Genomic DNA, 19,241 nt, shown 5'->3' with positions numbered 1-19,241 from the left:
TAAAACAAAGATCTGTTTACCCACAACGTTGTGACAGTAGACAATAAAATAAATAAATAAATGCATTCATTTTTTTTTCTTTATAGGTTACTTTAAAATGATCATCATCATCTTCTTCCGCTTATCCGGGGCCGGGTCGCGGGGGCAGATGTCTAAGCAGAGACGCCCAACTTCCCTCTCCCTAGACACTTCCTCCAGCTCTTCCGGGGGGATACCGAGGCGTTCCCAGGCCAGCTGGGAGACATAATCCCTCCAGCGTGTCCTAGGTCTTCCCCGGGGTCTCCTCCCGGTGGGACGTGCCCGGAACACCTCCCCGGGAAGGCGTCCAGGAGGCATCCGGAACAGATGCCCGAGCCACCTCAGCTGGCCCCTCTCAATGTGGAGGAGCAGCGGCTCTACTCTGAGCTCCTCCCGAGTGACCGAGCTTCTCACCCTATCTCTAAGGGATCGCCCAGCCACCCTGCGGAGAAAGCTCATTTCGGCCGCCTGTATCCGGGATCTTGTCCTTTCGGTCATGACCCACAGCTCATGACCATAGGTGAGAGTAGGAACATAGATTGACGGGTAAACTGACAGCTTCGCCTTGCAGCTCAGCTCCTTCTTCACCACGACAGACCGGTACATCGACCGCATTACTGCAGAAGCTGCACCGATCTGTCTGTCAATCTCCCGTTCCATCATTCCCTCACTCGTGAACAAGACCCCAAGATACTTGAACTCCTCCACTTATGACAGGAACTCTCCACCAACCTGAAGCGGGCAAGCCACCCTTTAAAATGATGATTACTTTAAATGATTTCATTTTACTTTTAGGGCGGACTGTGCAGAATTAGCTAGTAGCAATATATTAAGATGACATGCAGTTAAAATATCACTCCCAGTTGCATCATAATCACAGCTGTGCAAAGTGAGAATTTATTTTCACAGTAAAGCTGTGTCTGAGTGTGGTGTCACATGCTGGCTTGTTTTGAGAGATAGAGTTTTGCCAGAGAGAGAGAGAGAAATATATATGATCTGTTTACATGCAGACCACCAGAATACCTTTTTTTGTTGTTGCACAGAATCTGTTTAAGTAGCCTATACACTCTTTAAGCGGCACATTTTAAATCTCGTATACACGCATGTGTTGTCAGTATAAGCAACTTTCTCCACACTTTTGCGTTAGCCCAGTGTTCCCCAACCCTGAGTACCCCCAGCACTGCACATTTTAGAGATCTCCCTAATCAAACACACCTGATTCAACTCATCAGCTCATTAGTAAAGACTCCAAGACCTCAAATATGTGTGTTAGATATGAAAGATATCAAAAATGTGCAGTGTTAGGGGTACTCCAGGACCAGGATTGGGAACCACTGCGTTAGCCTATAGGGTGCTTCTGAAATGGAAGGCTGTTTCCTAGTAAGGCTGCATATCTCGTCGAAGGTCGTCTTAATTTGAAGGATTGACAGATTCCAATTCACGAAAAAGAACTGACAGAAAACAGGTTGGCACCAAGCTTGTTTGAGATCATCATGAAATGTAAGACAAAAATAATATATTTTTTTTTAGAGATGAAGGCATACATGTTATCTTTTGTTTTGATGAAAAAATGTATTACTTAACTAAACTGTGTGACATGTATGCTCAGTTTCTGTTATTTTGTTTGCCTTAGTTCACTAATTAGTCCCGTTGGTTGTCATAGTTCCCAACACATGTTCTGTTTCTGCCCCGATTACCTCTTGTGTTTATAAGCCCTGAGTTATCCTTAGTTCCTTGTCCTGTGTCGTCAATGTGTGTTGTGGTTGTGTTCTCCCGAGTTGTATTCATTTATTAAAGATTATTATTTCCTCAGTCTCCTTTATCGTACGAGTTGCTGTCCTGTGACAACTGCCAATAATGTATTAGGATGCAGCCGGTTCCGTTTGAGAAGCACCCTATTTGTTCCCCAACGTTTTCCCACATGTGCACTCCCTTATAAAGGTTGCTTATGCATTTAATGTCACAACAAGCAGTGTTCTCTGGCAGAAACTCAAGTCATAAACAACTTTCTCTTATGGCGTAAGGTTCACATTTACATGATGTTTGCTACACTACACTTTTTTTTTTTTTTTTTTTTAAACCATCTTTCAACCTGTGTTTCTACCTTACCCTAAATCACCATGGTAAGCCTAAAATAATTATTTATAATTAGATGTTGAGACTGTAAGAAATTTATAGTCTGCTCTGATCCAACTTTCACTCCTATATATATATATATATATATGATTTAAATATGCTCATTCCCTAAAAAGAGCTTATTTATCATAGAGGCAATTCCTTCTGATCTCAGTAATATTTAAATAGTATCACCGAAGTGGGGCCGTAGCTAGAGGATTCGGGGCCCCCTGAAAATATATTGATGTGGGCCTCCACCAATATAATTTACTGTACGATAGATGAGCATGGAGGCCCGCATATAACAGAAGATGGTGATGTTGTTGTAAATTTTTTATTTTACTTTATTTTAAAAGTTAAATGTTTATATAAAATTGCAACTAATAAAAACTAACAAAAAGCAAGAAATTGTTAAATAATAATAAAACCAATTCTAAAAATGTAACAGCAAAATAATGTTTTTTTTCCCCCCCATCAGTCTGTTATAATTCATAAATCCAAAAGTAAACATTTAGAAATTGACAAGAATGCAGTCAAATTTAAAAAATAAAATCATTTATTGTCTTATTTTTTAACAAAGACAATATGGAACTGGTAATATTATTAAATAAGCTAATAAATGTATTCATCCAAGTGCAGTGTGTTGTATTCGTGTTTTCTTATTCCCAACGAAATAACAATGCAACCTGTCTTTAAGAACGTATTGATCGAATGGGATACAACAACTCTCCTGGCCTCCCTCTCCTTCTTTTCATGGCGTTTCTGGTACCCTGATTTATGTTTTCTTTTCCCCGAAATTTTCAGTCAGCCAATCTCCTGCTCTTCCACCAACTTCATCGTTAACTTCAGGCACTGCCGCCTCAACTCTGATTGGTTCTGTTCACGAGCTGGGGTAGAACTTACAATTTTATTGGGTCCATCTGATGTTTGTCACTGACTGAATAATTAATAAATACTTTAGATCGGACTAAACCATTTTAGGGAGGTAAGAGAAGCAGATATTAGGAAAAGAATTTTAACCAAATTGCATGTTTTTGTGGTTTTCATTTAAATCTCAGGCATACAACTAATTTAAATATTAGAATTATTCATACAACAGGGGCTGTATGAGTGTGGTTATATCTTATCACCTCAACATGGCTGTTCGTATTTGAAAGAATATCGAAGATGTGGGAACAGAAGGCTATCACTTTCATTGTTATCCTCAGTTTCCATTTAAGACTCAGACAGAGCTTCATTTACATGTTGAGAGGGAAGACGGATGTGATCAAATGTTTGAGCAGAGATTGTTATCTGTGTTCATTCTGACGCCAGTGAAACCCAAAGTGCCTCGTGTACTTTGCCACTGCTATGCGCTGTAATAAACTTCATTTTTGAGATCTTCGACGTCCACATATTTTTTTTCTTACAGGACGGATTTTGTGGGAAACTGCAAACCTTTGCCACTCGTCCATGCGTGTTTACGTCATATAAAGGAATATAAAGAAAATAAAACGGATGTGGATGGTGTCGACCAAAAAGAGTTTGCAAGAAAAAAGGGAAAGTGAGCGCATGTAATCTCCAAACATTAGGCTTCGTCTTGAATTTTTTTTGCTAACATTTTATTTTAAAGTGTCCCTCTTACATGTAGTTACTTTAATATAGTTATTATTAAATTACGCAAATACATGCAACAAACCCTAAACCGAACTCTAATCCTTACCGTAATCCTATAGTAAGTACAAGTTAATTAATATTAGCCTACTCAGTACTTAAATGTATAATTACACTGAAACAAGGACATCTTAAATAAAGTGTAACCATTTTTTTTTTTTTAAATAAACACTTGCAATTCTCACGAAATCAAAGTGATTTAGTTGACTTTCACAATGTTTGTATCTCTTAATTTAGCAGTTATCCATATTTTATTATTAAATTGTGCTGTGCAATTGTTGTGGTCTATGTACATTTTTTCTAGAAAAGGTTACAGGAAGTCTGTGATGTCACAAAAAGAAAGACACAGAGGTGTACAGTATAATCTTGCAGTAGTTTATCAAGGCAAGCCAATCACTCAAAGACTGCGGAGACGATGATGATTATTTGGATTTCTGTCATGCTTCTAAGTGAGATGTGTAAGTGTAGAATACTGTATCTACTTGATTGTCAATGATTTTCTTTAATAGACAATGTTAAGTCACCTCCAATTTTCAGATACTTATTTAAATGCTATTTTATCCCTGCATAGAACTTTTCTACATAATCATTTTGTCATCCGCAGTGATTTTATTCAAATAATTTATTACCTTAAACAATTTTCTTTGTTTTGCATATTGTATTTATTTGCCTATTGAAAAACTTAACTTAAATGTTAAGCATCTCATAAATTAATTCCATAGTTTAAGTCTTTTGGGGCTTTATACACTTAAAAATACTTTAAATTGAAATTTAAGATGGAATACATGTTTTCACAATGACATGGTTTTCTGAAGTGAGACTAATATGTAAAGCTTTCTCATACAGATGAATTAACATTATTTTCTTATTTACTCTTTTTCTTCCTATAGACTCAACACATTCAGACGTTGTTTCTCAACCGGATCGAGTAATGTTGGTCTCTATTGGGGACAATGTTACTCTGCGTTGCTTTATTCTGAAAGCTCACAGTGATCCAATTTCTTGGTACAAGCAAAATTCTGGACACCAACCACAAGTAGTTGCAATGGTTCAGATGTTTGCCAAAAACCCTCATTTTTTCAACACTTCTGAATCCTCACGTTTTAGCATTGAGACAGACTCAAGCAAATGTCATTTAACGATTTCAAATGTCACTTCATCTGATGAAGCAATGTATTACTGTGGCTGGAGAAAGTATGAAACTATTTTTGCTAAAGGCACATATTTAGCTTTAAAAGGTTTGTGTTTTTATCCTCGAGTAAATTTATTGAAGATTCAAATGTGATGTAGTCAACTTTTAAAATTGTATTTCTTACAACCATTATTTTAAGAAAAAAAAAATCCACAGTAAACAAATAAATTTGGACACTGTGAATAGTCTATTTGAGAGATTATTTGTTACATATGATTATTTGCAATATTATATTCTAAATTATTTTATATTCTAAAATCATCAGAAAAATAAGACCTTTGATTTGACATGTGACTGTATATTTCAGATATAGTCCTCTGCATAAAATGTCTCCATGTCTATTTAGGGTCACAAAACAACCAATATAAATCCAACGTGTCTGTTCTTCAGCATCCCGAATCAGAGACGGTCCACTCTGGAGACACCGTGACCCTGATGTGCTCTGTGCTGTCTGAATACAACACTGCAGATATCAGAATGTTCTGGTTCAGATCTGAATCCGGAAAATCAGAAATCCTCTACACTCAGAATAAGAGTGAGACTGATTCTGCTCAGAACTGCACATTCAGTCTGTCCAAGGACATAGTCAGTCAAGTGGACACTGGCACTTATTACTGTGCTGTAGTCACTTGTGGAAAAATTCTGTTTGGAAATGGGACAAAATTAAATATGGGTAAGTGCCTAATTATTCTCTTTTCAGGCATTTTACTATTTTGTAAGAAACATTATAATATTTAGTTTCATAATAAATGGTTGAGTTGCTCTTTTTAAATAATATTATTTTTGCACATGCTTTTTGATGAGGAAAACAGACAAAATAGAGAGCATCTCTATGGCAATTAACAAAATATGGGGAATGTCTGTGTATACCAAAAAGCAAGCGTTATATTTAAATGCATGTAATATTATATTCATGCAAGTCTTTTAAATATATAATATAAATGATAAATGTACATCTCCACATCACATCACAATGTGTTTTGTCTTACTGTCCTACAGTAAAGCCAGTGGATCCTCTGGTGATGATCTTGGGTGTGTTATTGGGTGTTTGTGTGGTTGTGATCACTGCACAAGCTATTTTAAGTCATAAAAAGGAAAAATATTACTGCAACAAAGGTGAGCATTTTGATTTAATTTGTCTCTTAAAATGATTAGTAATAATGACTAGTAAAACACAATTGTTGGAAGTTTTTTTCCTTGATCTGACCTATTAAAATCTTTATTTAGATATTACCACATGGCGCAACGTTTTGTTTTTTTAATATCTGGCCAAATCTTTTTTTTATACCACAGGCTTCCATTATAACATATGTTTTTTTTTTGTCTTTCAACCAGAAAATGGGCTAAAAGACACTGAAAAAGAACACCCCAACAGTCAGGTGTGCATCATAAATTAATTTTGATTAATTTTCATGTATTTAATAAGATAATATGGTAACATTTTACAATAAGGTTCCATTAATTAATGTTAGTTAATGCATTAACTGACATTGAAAAATAAACATTAACTGACATTAAAAATTAGCAATAAATTTGTTACAGTATTTTTTTAAATATTTGTTAACGTTTGTTAATAAAAGGACAACTGTTCCTTGTTATTGTTAGCTCAGGTCTATTAAATAATATTAACAGATACAATTTAATATAAACTAAGATTAATAAATAATTTAGAAGTATTTTTATAGTTAACTATGTTAACAAATGGAACCTTATTGTAAAGTGTTACCGATAATTTCTTATGCAATTATTGAATTTTAATTTTCTAATTTAATTTTAATTTAATTTTGTACAAATTGTACATTACATTACATACGTTGGGTTTTCATGTTTTACGGGGACTTTCCCCGTTTTAGATGTAATGGTTGTTATACTGTACAAACTGTATATTCTATCCTTTTACACTAACCCTACCCCTGAACCTACCCATCACAGAAAATATCTCGGGTTACTTGACTGTAACCCTGTTACCTAAAAAAGCGGGAATGAGATGCTGCGCTTGATTTTAATTGCTATAAAGGAAAAACTTCTTCGTTTGACCGGTTGTGAACACGTGTGTTGTGTGTGCGCACAAACACGAGAACGGCCTCAGACATGAGCCTGGGATATCTACTCAAGGACATGAGAGCCCATAGTACGTAAACATCCAAACTATAGAATCTAATAAATGTGTGCATAGAGGACCAGCCTGCCGCATCACATACTTGCTGCAAGGGGACGCCTCTTGCTAAAGCTCTGGAGGATGCAACCCCCCTGGTAGAATGAGCCCTAACGCCTAGAGGCAAAGCTTGACCGTATAGTACATCACCTTTCAAAGACACGTCACTTAAGGGTCGTACATTCTTCTAGTGGAGGGAGCCCTAGCACTCGGAATGGTCTCTATTACCCCTCAGGGGCCAAACATGAAGATTCCATAACTCGGGAGTCGGGCCGGGGATGGAAAATCGTCCTCTGTGCCTGAGACAGGAGATCCCTCCTGTTCGGTATCGCCCACAGCAAGCTGTCAAGAAGAGATATTATTTCTGAGAGCCAGACTCTGGTCGGCCAACGAGGCGATATCAGCAATAGGCATGACCCTTGTTGATGGACCTGAGCCAAGACTCTAGGGAGCAGAGCGATCAGTGGAAATGTGTTTAGACACTTCCTGGGCATGGGCCATGCCTTCCAGACCCAGGCGGGCTGGAGGAGTCAGCGAGAAGTACAGGGGACAGTGCGCTGTTTCTTGTGAAGCGAAGAGGTCCACCTCTGCTTCGTAAAATCTTTTCTGAATCGAACTTTCTTGGCTTTTCTTGGCGTTGAGTCTCAACCCCAGATACACAAGATGAGACGACATCCAATGTTGGAGTGCAAGCTTTTGATTATGGGACAAAATCAACCAGTCGTCTATGTAATTTAAAATGGGGATGTCCTGGCTTCGCAATGGAGCCAAAGCAGCATCCATGCATTTTGTGTATATGCGGGGTGATAAGGCTAGGCTGAATGGAAGGCTAGGCTGAACGTCTATTTATAGCCTCTGACGTGTGCATTCCGATGACATCATCATCAGAAGTTAAGGCAAATTTGTTTGCTACATGTTCACAACCGGTCAAAGAAAGACGTTTTCCCCCATAGAGCTTAAAATCAAGCACAGCATTGAGAGTAGCTTTTGAAATGGAACTTTCTGCATTTTTACATTTTCAAAAAAAACATCATTCTGTATGATTTATAAGCTTGTTTCCTCATGGGGACCTCAATTTAGGTCTCCACGGTGACACATGAGTCTGTGTGCATTCAGGGTGAAGTCCACACCGGAATAGAAAAACATGTTCACACACACACCACACCGGAATAGAAAAACATGTTCACACACACGCACGCACGCACGCACGCACGCACACACACACACACACACACACACACACACTTTTTCATTCCTTTAATCGAATCTTTCTTTCTATGGCTCTCATAGGACCATGATGCAGTGGAATTGAGTTATGCTGCATTGAAATTTAAGGAGGGAAAAAACAGAAGAGTCCGAAGGAAGGGGGAAACACCTCAAGAGAGTTTTTTCAACCAAATCAATAACCCCACTGACCATACTATAGTTGAGTACACAAATACCTAGAATTTATTAGACTGCAAATTTAAGTTGCGCTACACTTTTTTTGTAATTCATTTACTAAGCAGTGTCTTACTTTTCACAAATTCTATTACTGTATCTTATTTTGTAAAAATTTGTACACTCAACATATTTAAATTCACACAATTGTTATCATTAAAACGTTATATTTTTTTGCTATTACAATCATTACACAAGCACAGTTGACAAGTAGATTCTATATTTGTAGAGTTGTAGAATTGTAGAATATGGCCATTTTTTCCTTTTTTTTGGACCAGGATGTTTCATTTGAGAATGATTGTCTTTTATTAGGCATCTCTGTCCCCTAAGGATTTGATCTTGATTAGCTTCAAAAACTGGATGTATGACTCTGTAAAACAAATAAATAGATACAATAAATTAGTGCAAAATTGGGAATTACTGTTTTATTGGACACATTTTCAAATCTGTTAAAATGAAAGCTCTCATTATGGTGTGATTTTACAGTGATTAAAAAAATACTGAAGTACATAAGCAGCAGTTTTTGTGATGTTATTGACAGGTTCAAATGACAAGCTTCTCCGAAACATTTGTTTCTAGAAATGAGAAAATTTTGTATTTTGAAAAGGTCTTTCAAACAGAGATTTGATAAGTACAAAAAGTTTACTTTACCTCTGCATCAGGAATTTCAATATGGATGGACATGTGTTTTCTATGAGGCCGGCTTGGAATGGAAGATAAAGCTATAAATAGACAAAGATATGAATCATTTTTTGTTTATCAGTGATTAAGGACAGCCAGGTCTGCTTTTTTACCCATTATAAAGGAACAGTTATGTAGTTAAAGCACTTACCTTTCAGGTTTTTTTTTTTTTTGTATAAAATTTAACGATTACTCCTATTTTGAAAGGTATTTCTTGAAAGCATTACTCATACTTTTACTGTAAACATCATGTTTAAGATAATCAAATGACATTACACTTTCTGCAGAATATAGCAAAAGATAGTGCCAAACAATGTCTAATATGCATGATGTTTTACTTGTTATATTTCTTTGCTGTTCATACATCATATGTCAAAATATGGTCTATATTTACAGATGTATTATTTGAGGTTATAGGAGTACAGAATAGTATTGAAAAGTTATTTCACATATGTATAATACAAAATATTGCAATACAGACTCTTTTCTTGTCTAATCCTGATGCAGAGACATATGATCCACACAGCACATATTCCAATAATGTTGCACTGAAAGATGACAACTGCAATCCAACTCTCTGTTGGACTTACAGCTGAAAAACAAACAGAACAGTGCAGTTATGATTTTTATTCATTTTCTGACTAAAATCACTCTTACATGCACACTGAATTACTTAATCAATGTAAATATTGGGGGTGTAACGATACCCTCATGTCACAATTCGATACATATCACGATACTGAACTCATAATACGATATTATTGACATAGTAGAAGGTTAACATAAAATGTACTGTTGATTAAAATGATACATTTTATATTACATTGTGGGTGTAAATGAATAGGCTTGGACTTGGTGCTGATAACTGAATGCACAGGACAATGGTGACACCAGAATAAAAATATTCATGATTCTGAAGCTGAAAATACTGAATTATTATAGACGAATATGCTGTCACTCACTAGATATATTTAAAATAATGTAAGCCACTTTTTACTGGTAACAGAAGACATTTGGCATTATCAGGACAGACAAATATCCCCCCATTGCATTATTATACATTATATTCAACTGATATGTATGTATACTGACACTAAACTCTGAGAACTTGAATTTTTTCCTCACACAGAAATTTATTTTGGGTGAACTATACATATTGTCACTATCCACGATACATATTGTTGCATTTTTGTACTGCGATATATTGTGACATGATATATTGTTACACTCCTAGTAAATATAGATTTTGTTTTCATTTTAATCAACTGACAAGTTCAGTACAAACAGTCAATTTATGTTCTTGTTTAAAAATCAGAAATGATTTAATTTCAGATAAAGAACAAGAACTCACCTGTAGAGTGAAAGGATGATACATTAAATGCCAAAAATACTCCATTTCCAAACTCAATATCAAAGAAAATCTCCACTCCACAGTAATAGACCCCCTCGTCCCAATGACTAGTGTTAATGATACTAAGAGAAAGTCTTTTCTTTGATCTGCTGATATTGAAGCGTGTGTTTGTATATCCTTCATAAAAAATGGGATCAGCAACTGCTCTCGCCATAACGACAGCACATGGCCGCTGGCCCTTGATTTGCTTGTACCAAAACATATCATAGATAGTGTAGTTTTCAGTGAAAAAGCATTGCAGAGTCACATTGGCACCAGATTCAACTGTGATAACAGAGTCTGGCTGATGGAGAACCGTGCAGTGCGTAAAATCTGAAACAAACAAATTAAAAAACAAGCTTTACAAGCATTAGTATACATTCAGTACCTTTAAAAATGAAGCCGAACACTGTAAAAAAAAAAAAAATCACTCAAATACAACAAACTTGGATGTTTAAGTCATTTAAACTTAAATTACATTAAACCGACTTAAAAAAAAAAAAAAATCTGTTGAATCTTGTATAATATAAAAAAAGTTGAACATTGAATAAACTTATTTTGATGAGTTAAAGCAATGTAAAAACATGTCATAACTTATTGATCATAAAATGTTTTACAGTGCAGAGATAAAATTCATAATGCCACTTTTTTCAGGTTTCACAGTCTACTGCTGCTGAAATACGTTAAATAGTAAAACAACACTTACACATATTAAGATATAGCACCACAACCGCCTGGATAATCTGGAAAAACATCATACATTCATTCATATAACGAAACATGAGACATATAACACCTCATTTGCTGCTGTAGGCTTCCTGTTTGACCTGTGAAACATCTTTGCAGCCATTGGTCTCTGATCAAAGTGTGATGGAGGTGTTCAATGGAAACCACAAGTTTCCATTGCACATTATTAAATATAAAGGCCATGCGTTTTCCTTACAATTCAACCTTGGACTGAAATATGAAGTTAATGTATGAAGTTAAAATGAAATAGAACTCAGTTACCTCACTGAGAAAAAACAAAAGCTTTAATACCACCACATATTAAAACATAATCTTTGTTAAAATAAAAAAAAAAAGAAAGAAAGAAAAAGTTGAATGTGTTGTAGGCCATTATATGTTTAGCAATGGTTATTTTTAGAACTGATATATCTGCACAAATTTCAGGGTGTCCATAAATAAAAAGCAAAATAAAAAGTAAAACTAGAGAGGCCCTTTGTCTGGTGTTGACTGCTGGTAATGCAAACGCTAACACCATTTGTCATGTTAAGGGCATCTCTGGGGTCAAGCATGCAAACCCTGAGTCATCCAGCGGCCTCAAAGGACACACTCATGTGGATGAGAAGCTGCCGTCTGAGCCAGGGAGGTTCAGCAGGTTGTGATGTTTATCTGGTGTGGCAGATCTTTCACTGGAAAAATAGCTTCATTATTCATCTGAAAATGCTCTGGAAATATTATTAAGTGCAGAAACTGTTAAATGCATTTTTGCATCTCCTATATCTTTTTACCATTTTGCCCATGCAATCTCCAGTGTAATACATGAACATTTTAAATAAACTTTCACATAATCATATTGTAGGACTAGCCTACAATTTAAATTATTGTCTAACATAATCATATTGTAGGAATAGCCTACAATTTAAATTATTGTCTAATTTTGCACATTTTATTAAATATATACAGTATATATTTTCCCAATCGTTTTCATTTTGTAAGTTTTGCTGCCCTCATAAGGTGAACTCTGAGATTGCAGGTAATGAGAAACCAATGAACCGGTGATATGCGAATAATTCCCAACATCTACAAGATACGACTGTGTACAAAAACGGGAGCATTTGAGTCAGTAGAGGTTTTAGTTTTAAAGCGCTTTAAATAGAACTGTTAAATGGTAATTCATATAAACATCATCATTTGACATTACACTCTGTGAAGGCCTGAACTCATTTCAATTTTCACAGAAGTATGGTGTGAAAACAAACCTACATCACAGAGACAGAGCCTACATCACAGAAAAGACCAAATCACATTAGAAATCCTGCTTCAAAGGTAAAATTCACAAGCTATGTTTTGAACTTCTGACAGCAAACCCTTTCTTTGAGGTATGCAATAGCCTAAAATAGTGCACAGAAATGTGGAAACAACTAACTTGAGTTTAGCCAGGAAATAGAAACTACTGCACTACTAATAGGATACACTACTTAAAAACCAATAACTATCACTATCTGCCCAAAATTGGTAAACCACCAGTGTATAGTTAAACAATAGACATCAGCCGTTTGACTCTTGATGCTGGGACAGAAGTTCAAAAAGCATCAACTTTTAAAGGTAGGCTACATTTTTTTTTAACAGTGTTGGGTAAGTTACTCTAAAAAAGTAATTAATTACTAGCTAGTAGTTACTAATTACATCTTCAACAGTGTAATTAGATTACTGTACTAAATACTCTCTCTAAAAAGTATTGGATTACTTATTACTAATTACTTTATAAATGCCATCAACCTCAACAAGTTGAACAGTACAAGAACAGACACAAAACTACACTTTTAATTATTTCAAATAAACAATATACATTGCATAAATTATTACAAATTATTCTTGAACATATCAAAGTGTGTAAAGTTACATTAAAACCAAAAAAATCCACTATTGTTTTATATAGAATTGTTGTCTATAAGATGCAAATGAATGTAATTACATCAGAAGTAACTGTAATTTTTGACATTTCTTAATACCACACAAACATAACTACAAGCCGTGTACATTACTAGACACATACCTCCCCCCTTCCGTTATGTAAGTTTATATATTTTCTTTTTCTTTTCCCTTTTGCCCCTGCAGCTATCACTTCATACATACACATAGGCATACACTATCCACACTCATGCATAACATGTTTCCAAACCCATTTCCCCTCAAACACCGTGACCAACTAATGTAAATCTCAGATCAACAAATAGAATTTGCTCAAGATCATTCTATTCAATCAATAATAATACGTTCTTGTGTTTGTCAACTGTCCCTCTGTTGTCTGTCTGTCACCTTGTCGTGTCTTACAGTATATGTTACGTGTTACACTGTACGTGGTGCTATAATTCCCCCTCCCCTTATGTACCCAGGGTCTCACTAAACTGGGTGAATGGTTACACACTGTATATAAATCTGTTGTCTGTATTGTAACATATTGTGTATATATTTTGCTTTATAAAAAATAAAGCTGTCCTCCGAAGAGGGGGGGTGGTGGCGGACCAAAAAAAAGAAGAACGAACTGTAATTAAATTACAGAAAAATTAGGAGTAATCCCTTACTTACTTTACTGTAATTAAATTACAGTAATTAGATTACGTAGTAATTAATTACACCCAACACTGTATAAAAACATTGCCCTGTAATCAAAACGCTTTTGTTTTTTCCTGAACTGCCAAACTTTAAAATATTCAGAAATATTCAGAAAACCAATCAACATAATCTTTAAAATATTTAATGACCCGCTTAACAACACATTAAAACATTTAAATTAAAACTAAAATGCAAAACAAAGACAGGAGAAAAAAAAAAGAAGCAGAATATATCAGCAATTTTAGCATATGTTTATGATGAGGTCTCTGTTCCGGAGTGTTTCACATTAGAGTACATACACTCAATGGGGCTCTCTTCTGATTGTCCCTCATGCTCCCTGTTCTCACTGAAATGACTTATCGCAGAGTATTGTATGTCATGTTGAACCTACAAGTAAACATAAAATCTGTTCAGCAGTGTGAGGCTTTTTTAGGGGCTGTTTACACCTGGCCACTTCATGCGTTTTCTCAGATCGGATAGCTATCCGATCGTGAAAAGACTAGGTGTAAATGCCCTCCGAAACGCATTCGAGACGGATTTGAATCCGATCACTCAACCCGCTTCAGGAGGTGGTCTGGGCCGCATTCCAGACAAAACTGGACAAGTGTAAATACATCTGGTGGTTGAAACCACATATGTAAATTGTACTCCTCCCAAAAATGCTAAAAATAAACGCGTGAGAGCGTGTTATAGGCTATATGTGATGTTATAGCCAGATATGACGACGCTACTGGAACACGCATCACCGCAGATGAGAAGCTGAGCATATATTCATTAAGCCAACATGCAAACTATCGCACATCAAAGTGAAAGTAAGTCGCAGACGCTTAACTCACAATTATCATCATTAAAAGTAAAGAAACGAAATGATCTTACCAGGGCTATTGCCGCTCTTATTGCAGTCTTTGATTTTGAAATTTTAGCTGATGATCAATAAAATGCAGCTCATATCATCTGTTGCTTTCGGTGACGTGCACTCCATTAAATCTGCATATAGCGCGGGAATTGAAGATCGGATTTAAATCCGTTTAGCAAAAACACATTTAAGTGACCAGGTGTAAATGGAATCGTTTTGATAAATCAGATAGCTATCCGATCTGAGAAAACGCATGAAGTGGCCAGGTGTAAACAGCCTATAGGCTAATGCATAAAGAAATCAGACTCAGTGGTATATGGCTGCATATACTTTCAATTTATACCTTGTATATTTCACATTCATCAATCACATCAAGTATATTTAAGTATATATTATATACATTTAAGTATATATTATGATACAAATCTTTGCATCTGTTAAAATTGTACCTGGTCATCTGATTGCTCAGGCTGTTTTTGTGGGCCACAGCTACACCCGAAAGCAATATAATCTGCTGAATAAAAAGAAGACGACAAAATTCATATGATACATAGTCATTTTATTACATAACATTTTAGCACTAATGACATTTATTATGTAGTGGTAATGAAATAAAAATGTCCTACTGTAAAAGTTCTGGCACGGCTCTCGATATCTCGTCATGCAAATGAAGTAGACATTTACAGCAACAGAAAGCAGCAAGGCTTCACAGAGGATCACGGTGACAGGAATCATTATGTCTCTATCATAACCTGAGAGATGTAAAAAAAAAAAAATCAGTTAGTTTCACACAATCAAAAATAACCTTATTACATCCACAGCGAAATTACTGTAATATTCTTACACGTCATCAAGATAGATTATTTTTAATATTGTTAAACTGTATTTTTTATCAAAAAGCCCTTCTAGGGACAAGTGTCGTGAATTAGCTTTAGCTAAAAACACTATGATACATACATCAGATGACTGTTAAGCTTATCTATGTTATTTGAATCTGTCAAATAAACTGAATAATAATAATAATGAAAAATACCTTTTTGACATTCCCCACCTGTCTCACAATCTACAACAAAACACGTTTGTCAAGATAGACAGACACACAGACATGCAGATAGATACTATACACTGTAGTTTTACGGAAATGTACTGTTTTATTTTACAGATTTTTCATGTATTTTTGAAATGTGGTAAAAAAATCTTCAAATTACAGAAATAGACTGCAAATGTACATTACCTGTGTAAAATTACATGAAAAACATGTAAATGTCATGTAAATTTCTGTAATTTTACGGGGTTTTTTTCTGGCACCCAAGCTGCCGGAATAGGCCTATTACCGTTTTTTTACGGGGATTTTTTTTACAGTGTAGATGTTTTAACAAATATTTTAGAGTTAAAAAGTTCCTTACTTTCGCAGGAATTACTGGAATTAGGAATTCCTTTGGTCTGGGAGCCTGAAAAGAAACAAATTTTCTTTTCAGCAAAGTAATTTCTCATGCACATTTTTTCCCCTCACAAAATCATAACAATGTATTTTGATAACCAGTAAATCTTTATAAGTACCTCATTACATAAGTAGGCCTAAACACTGTTATTTATTTAGGCTCTAGTCTAAAACATTCAAAAATGATACTTACAAAAAAAGCTCAAAAGTAGAAGAACATAGAAGGGTCTCATTTTTAAGACGCGTTGCGTTGGTGTCCAAATGTAAGATAAAACTTGAAGCCCCTCCCTTTTCCACTCCAATTTATATGAAATGTTTCATGGCATCATGTGACTATTAGTTGTATCAGACTGTACAAAAATAAATTATTCGTATCATACCAACATGTCACTGTTCAACATGCTTGTTGTTCAAAAAGGCATGTTTTCAATGGTCACTTTGACAAAGGACTGATCAAAACCACAAAAAGGATGTTCTGTATGATCACCTATAACCTAAAACCACAAAATGCATTTTATTTTTAGATGTACATGCGCTCCATTTGAGACCACTCATTTGTTTGCTCTTTTGCAGCTCTAAATAAATGAAAAGCTCTAAACTCATTCCTATGTCTCTGGATTTTTTTGTTTGTTTATTGTTCTTATTACTCTCAATTGTTGGTATCTGTATATTACTTTTAACCAGTATTTTTTTTTTTTTTTTTTTAATCCTGTCTGAAATGCGATGACCATAAAAACCATAGGCGTACATGTTTAGACGCAATGTTTAGACATCTGTCTTTAAATGCCAAATCAAATACACAAATAAAATAGAGATCTGCAACTGAAAGCATCTTAATAGCACTTTTTATGTGCTGTGGGTGCTGTGTACATATTCACATAGTCACAAATAACACAAGCTGTTCCTGTTGCATGTTTTCAAGATCAAAAGCTTGAAAAGATGCAAGATACTGATCTATCTGCCTCTCTCTCCACATATTTTAAATATCACATTACAGGTCTCTATATATTTTTGGTTGTGGTTTGCTATTGCTCTGATCCATAGTTCGAATTACAGGGGCAGAAATATCCCCTAAAGGGACAGAAATATCAGCTTTGGGGGGGTCAGATCATTTTTCTGATATTGTGAAAAAATATAATTACAGTTACAATACAAGTCAACTCCTATTTTCACTGTAGGAACATTTTAATGTAAAGCGATTTCAGACACCCCTATTGTGGACCGTACCATTTTTAACCACCGTGGCTAGAAGCAACGGAGTAGAGAATGACTTCAACTTCTCAAGCAAGTGTCAACCTTGAATGACAAAACGCTAGTTTCATAAAGTATCATTCTTTTCAACATTCCTTATTTGTATATTCAAAAATATTTAAAATAATCTAATTTAATACAGTTATAATTTTTCGATGTAAATTATTTAATTTTATTGGTAACAGCCTAGTGTCTAATTATTTTAATTTAATATATTTATCAAATTTAAGAATTTGAAATGAAAGATGGAGCATACATTTAATAAAATTAGGGGAAAATGCCCTTTATAAAGGTACAAAAATTATTCTGAGTGTTTTCAAACAGTGATGTAATGAAACATTGACAATTTAAGCTTGAAGGGAGTAAAGCCTCTGTTTAGGCTATTAAGGAAATGTAATTTTGCCAAAAGAAGAACTTTTATTTTAAATAAATGTTCATTTTAAATTATTTATTTTTAACAGTGGATTCGGGTGACTCAAAGTGCACCAGATTAATGAATTTATCTCTAAAATGTACAAAATTTTCTTCCGGGGGGGGGGGGGCATGCCCCCGGACGCCCCTAGAGATACCAAGCTCCACCAACAAAAAAATGTGGGAAACACATTAGGCTATATGATGATCTACAAAAAAATACACATTTAATTATTATTAAAATACATTATTATGATTTTACCACCTCCGCCTCATTTTGAGCCAGGAAAAAAACTGAAATAGGCAATAGGCTTCTTGTAAAGGTATTACTTTTACTAGTAATTAGAATAGTATTTCAGTGCACTTAACTTCTAACTTTTGGGAGTTGATCAAAACAGTTCTCTTTTGGATATATAATAACAATGAGATATTCTGTAGCCTACTGATTATCAGTTTGTCGCATGTTTAGACCTTGTATGTGTGTTGCACAACACATGTTGCACTTGGCGATCACGGTGGGGATTGATATGGTAGTGGACCATGATGGTCATAGAAGAAGTGAAGGAGCAGTACCCCCCAATTATGGTGGGGTAATTCACACTCTGCTCTGATCTAATGCGAGTGACAGGTTGACATCATCAGAGAAGAGATTGCAAAAGGAGAAGTTATTATGACCGCCGCTAGCGTAGCTAGCGAAAGCGGTCATATAGGGATTGTCAAAGTTTTTTTTTTTTTTTTTTTTGTCATCTACTGAATTTTTCGTCAACGATACCAGGGACACCGAAACACCGGGGAACATGAAATTTGGTGGGCATGTAGCCCCACTAGACTTTTACGGAAAAATTTCGTTTGGTCCCCGGGGGCCACTCCCCCCCCGCGCTGGGCCCCCCCAAACCCAAAAAATGCAGTTTTTCCTAAATAACTACCTGAACCGTGGCACCGAGGATGAAGACATTTTTATGGTATGTTGCTCTTAAGGGCCCACATCAACCTAGCCCATAATCACTCATTTGTGATTTGCGCCCCTCCCATAAAAAATGAAAATGCAATATTATTCTGCTTTAATCGCCCCTATCTTCAGTTGAGATGTTCAGAACTGCACCATATTTCATGTGTATGATTAACTTGACATCCTCTGGGGGTATGCTAAGTTTCGTAGAATTTCATCCATGGGGGGGTATAAAATAAATTCATTTATGTGCACATTTAGTGACTGTACACTCATCGGCCTGTAGATGGTGGTGTTGAGCGAAGGGTTGCTGGTTTAGGATGATACTGTCACTAAGGTTGCCAACTGTC

At 35.5% G+C, this 19,241-nt stretch overlaps 2 protein-coding genes and 1 gene segment (V, D, J or C); 1 reads left to right on the top strand and 2 right to left on the bottom strand.

The window, feature by feature from the left end:
- Positions 1–4,150: 4,150 nt before the first annotated feature.
- Positions 4,151–8,579, top strand: nitr13 (novel immune-type receptor 13; the record flags this gene model as incomplete). Its single annotated transcript, XM_084132453.1, has 6 exons — positions 4,151–4,244; positions 4,677–5,024; positions 5,325–5,651; positions 5,978–6,094; positions 6,314–6,357; positions 8,424–8,579. The coding sequence occupies exons 1-6, from the start codon at positions 4,202–4,204 to the stop codon at positions 8,577–8,579; spliced, it is 1,035 nt and encodes a 344-aa protein (XP_083988579.1). The 5' UTR covers positions 4,151–4,201.
- A 224-nt stretch (positions 8,580–8,803) lies between these two features.
- Positions 8,804–11,483, bottom strand: LOC311094479 (T cell receptor beta variable 29-1-like). The segment is given in 5 exons: positions 11,351–11,483; positions 10,606–10,977; positions 9,736–9,846; positions 9,225–9,295; positions 8,804–8,943 (listed from the first exon to the last, which is right to left on the bottom strand).
- A 1,690-nt stretch (positions 11,484–13,173) lies between these two features.
- Positions 13,174–16,692, bottom strand: LOC311095249 (uncharacterized protein). Of its 3 annotated transcripts, none has more exons than XM_084133703.1 (6): positions 16,474–16,692; positions 16,246–16,290; positions 15,873–15,902; positions 15,466–15,591; positions 15,289–15,353; positions 13,174–14,370 (listed from the first exon to the last, which is right to left on the bottom strand). In XM_084133703.1, exons 1-6 carry the CDS (start codon positions 16,511–16,513, stop codon positions 14,236–14,238), a joined length of 441 nt encoding a protein of 146 aa, XP_083989829.1. In that variant the 5' UTR covers positions 16,514–16,692; the 3' UTR covers positions 13,174–14,235. The 3 variants fall into 3 exon arrangements, with proteins under 3 accessions (XP_083989829.1, XP_083989830.1, XP_083989831.1); XM_084133704.1 differs by having other exon boundaries at positions 15,289–15,350; positions 16,474–16,645; XM_084133705.1 differs by lacking the exon at positions 15,873–15,902 and having other exon boundaries at positions 16,474–16,645.
- Between the last annotated feature and the right edge of the window lie 2,549 nt (positions 16,693–19,241).

Source organism: Abramis brama, assembly GCF_963993115.1.
Source record: "Abramis brama genome assembly, chromosome: 13".
In the NCBI taxonomy this organism is placed as follows: Eukaryota; Metazoa; Chordata; class Actinopteri; order Cypriniformes; family Leuciscidae; genus Abramis; species Abramis brama.
This window is presented reverse-complemented; position numbering and strand designations above follow the sequence as displayed.